The sequence below is a fragment of the Triticum aestivum genome, chromosome 4D, assembly GCF_018294505.1.
Source record: "Triticum aestivum cultivar Chinese Spring chromosome 4D, IWGSC CS RefSeq v2.1, whole genome shotgun sequence".
In the NCBI taxonomy this organism is placed as follows: Eukaryota; Viridiplantae; Streptophyta; class Magnoliopsida; order Poales; family Poaceae; genus Triticum; species Triticum aestivum.
In genome coordinates, this window is record NC_057805.1 from 403,272,009 (window position 1) to 403,275,079 (window position 3,071).

At 46.9% G+C, this 3,071-nt stretch overlaps 1 protein-coding gene across 1 annotated transcript; it reads right to left on the reverse strand.

Moving 5' to 3' along the window:
* Positions 1 to 352: 352 nt before the first annotated feature.
* On the reverse strand, positions 353 to 813 carry LOC123100134 (ribosomal protein S12, mitochondrial-like). Its single transcript, XM_044522111.1, has one exon. It carries the CDS (start codon positions 743 to 745, stop codon positions 368 to 370), a length of 378 nt encoding a protein of 125 aa, XP_044378046.1. The 5' UTR covers positions 746 to 813; the 3' UTR covers positions 353 to 367.
* Between the last annotated feature and the right edge of the window lie 2,258 nt (positions 814 to 3,071).

The following is a 3,071-nucleotide window of genomic DNA, read 5'->3' on the forward strand; positions in this document are numbered from 1 at the left end:
GTTATCATAGGGGTCGCCTCCCCTAGGTCTTCAGTGACCAAGGTATTAACCTCGAGCGCTCTCTCGACGGCTTCGTTCGCCCCCTCTTGGCCAGGAGAGGTCCTTCTGGACGACACTTCAGTGTCCTCCATGGCGATAGGCGAGGGGGCTCACGACGGCGTGTCACTCTCTGCCATTTCGGGCGGCAGATATAGTCGTTCAAAGCTAAGGTGAGTCTGTTCCAGCTAATTCCTCAGATTCCACTTTCCTGTCTGTCCATGTAAAAAGGAGTCCAGCCCACAAGGAGAGGGAATCCACGGGAAAGGGATCTAGCAGCTTCCATATCGCCCCCAAAAAAGAACCAAAAAGTTCCAGAGGCATCTTCCATTCATTTCGATTTAGGTCTTTCTGCACCATATTTAGATCTTCCCTTTCTACGATCCGGAATTCCCAGCAAATCCTTGACTCCTCGAATACGATGGGATTTCACACCTGGCGAATCTTTCACTCTACCTCCTCTGAATAAGACTATAGAATGTTCTTGCGAATTATGACCTTCGCCTGGAATGTGAGCAAATATATCATGTCGATTGCTCAACCGTACTTTTGCTATCTTACGTAGAGCCGAATTAGGTTTTTTCGGTGTTCTCGTCGAAACACGCAGGCATACTCCTTGCTTCTGGGGACATTGATCCGAAGCTCGAGTACGGTCCGTGCGCCGTTTTTCTTCTCTACCATGACGAATCAATTGATTTTTTGTAGGCATCCCTCTTTCCTATGTCCTTCCCCCCTTTGCCCTTTCAAAAGTGGTTACTCCCGATCTGAAGCACCCCTTTTCCATTCATAGAGAGATCCAATCGTCAAAATCAATAAAAAGGCCGTCATGGACCAAGATCCAAACAGATCAATCTTGTTAGGAGGTACTGCCCAAGGAAAAGAAAAGGTGACTTCCGGATCAGGGATAATAAATAAAATAGGAACCGGATAAAATCCACTCCTACCAGGGAGGGGAGCCCCAAGTATTTGTCAGTGAGCGATTCGGTGACAATATTCAGCAGGTTGCATACCTCTTGTCTGTCCCCCCTATCTGTCTAAGGGTCCTTGGTAAAACTCTCTTCATTGAAGGCAGTACGTGGGTATCCATCTTATCTACGGTTCCATTTTGGAAAGTAAATCTCTTTTTGTATAGATATAAAATAGCAAAAGTACGGTTCGGAGTCTTTTTTTCTTTCTTATTTGAAATCCAAATCGAAATGCCTCAACTTGATAAATTAACTTATTTCTCACAATTTTTCTCCCCTCTGATAATGGAGTACGCGGGACGCGGGGAGGGCTGAAAGGCAAATAACAAAATAACTTACATAGTTAGTACGGGGGTGTTCGGAATAGCACCTGAACACTCTTGACCCAAAGATTTGGTCCTTGAAGGAGGTGTTAGTGCGGCGAACCAGACAATCAGACTATGTGGCTTTATCACTCTCACTTAGCCATAGGAGTTTGACAATGAGATTGTAGGCGCAGCCCTTGGTATTATTCGATTATCCGAATTTGGGTGCTGTAGACGCCTGACCGGGTGAGAACCGGTCCTTCGCGTAATGCGGAAAAAATCGCAAGAGATTTATAATTAGTCACCGAATAGCTGACCAGCTCTCGCCGCATCATGACAGTCAGTTTTCGGCTTTCTCTACTGAGATGTTTATCCGGATGAACCAGAAACACAATCGCAGTAGTTCTCCCTTTACTACCTTAGCCGAACGAGCGGAACGTAAGGCAGTAACCACAGGAGCCGGGCAACCCAACTATTGACCAAAGACATGATTCGGAGCTGATGCATATAATGCAATATTCATGACGCCGAATTGTACTATAAGAGTGTTCGGACTTATTTTGTGTACGTGGCTGAATGGAGCCCCTGGCAATTTAAATCGTACTGAGGTGTACGTGGAAGTTAGACAAAAAGAGGGAAAACAGATTAGGAAATAAGCCAGTAGGTTGGGCGAAAGAACTATTTCCATTATAGTCTGATTGATACGTCAAAACGTATTTGTACAAATAATGCAATAAGCATCAAGGCTATTTTACATGCCCAGCACAAGGGAAAGCTGTGTACGGGTCCTAGAAAAGGAAGAGGTGGTCTTTAAGGATCCTTTGAATACTCCACCGCACGTCCATGCTGCTTTTCTCCTTGGTGTATTATCCTTCGAAAGGATCGACGATCGGGTTTTCATGAGGGGCCTGAAAAAGGGGCCCTTGGTACCGACGAAAGGTGATGTGGGTTGTAAGGAACCTGAAAAAATAAAAATAAGAGAAAGAAAGAAAAAAAAAAGGTTATGCGTGTCCGTATAGGGTCGAGCCGTATTGTGGACTTTATCTTTACTATGCCTCCGTCTCCGCCCATGGTATTTTTAGCGTAGTTATGTACGCGTGGTATATACGCCGCAATGCGGTTGGGGCTGAGACGGAGGCCGAATTGCTAATCGAGCTCCTAACGAGCTGGATTGTCGATCTGCGGGGTAGTCCGGACTCGTTTGACAGTATCCGGGGGTTTGACTGCCGATGTTGTATTTGGCTTGATAAGGCCGCCCTGTACCTCTGCTGGGAGGGCCGCGGTGTGTTCTTCAGTACGGAGGAAGCGCTCTATGTTTCCATTGACTGTTATAACACTGCGTGGTCCGGGCATCTTGAGTTTGACATAGGCATAGTGCGGGATCACATTAAAGCGAGTGAACACGGTTCGTCCGAGTAGTGCATGATAGCCACTGCGGAAAGGGACGGTGTCGAAGATCACGTCTTCGCTTCGGAAGTTGTCTGGCGAGCCGAAGACGACTTCCAATGTGATTGAGCCCGTACAGCGGGCCTCTACACGAGGTATTACTCCTTTAAAGGTAGTCTTGGTGGGCTTGATTCTTGATGGATCAATACCCATTTTGTGGACTGTGTCCTAATAGAGCAGGTTAAGGCTACTGCCGCCATCCATGAGGACTCGCATGAGGTGAAATTCATCAATAATTGGGTCGAGGACCAGAGCGGCCGAACCTCCATGACGGATACTGGTCGGTTGGTCTCTGCGATCGAAAGTGATCGGACAGGCT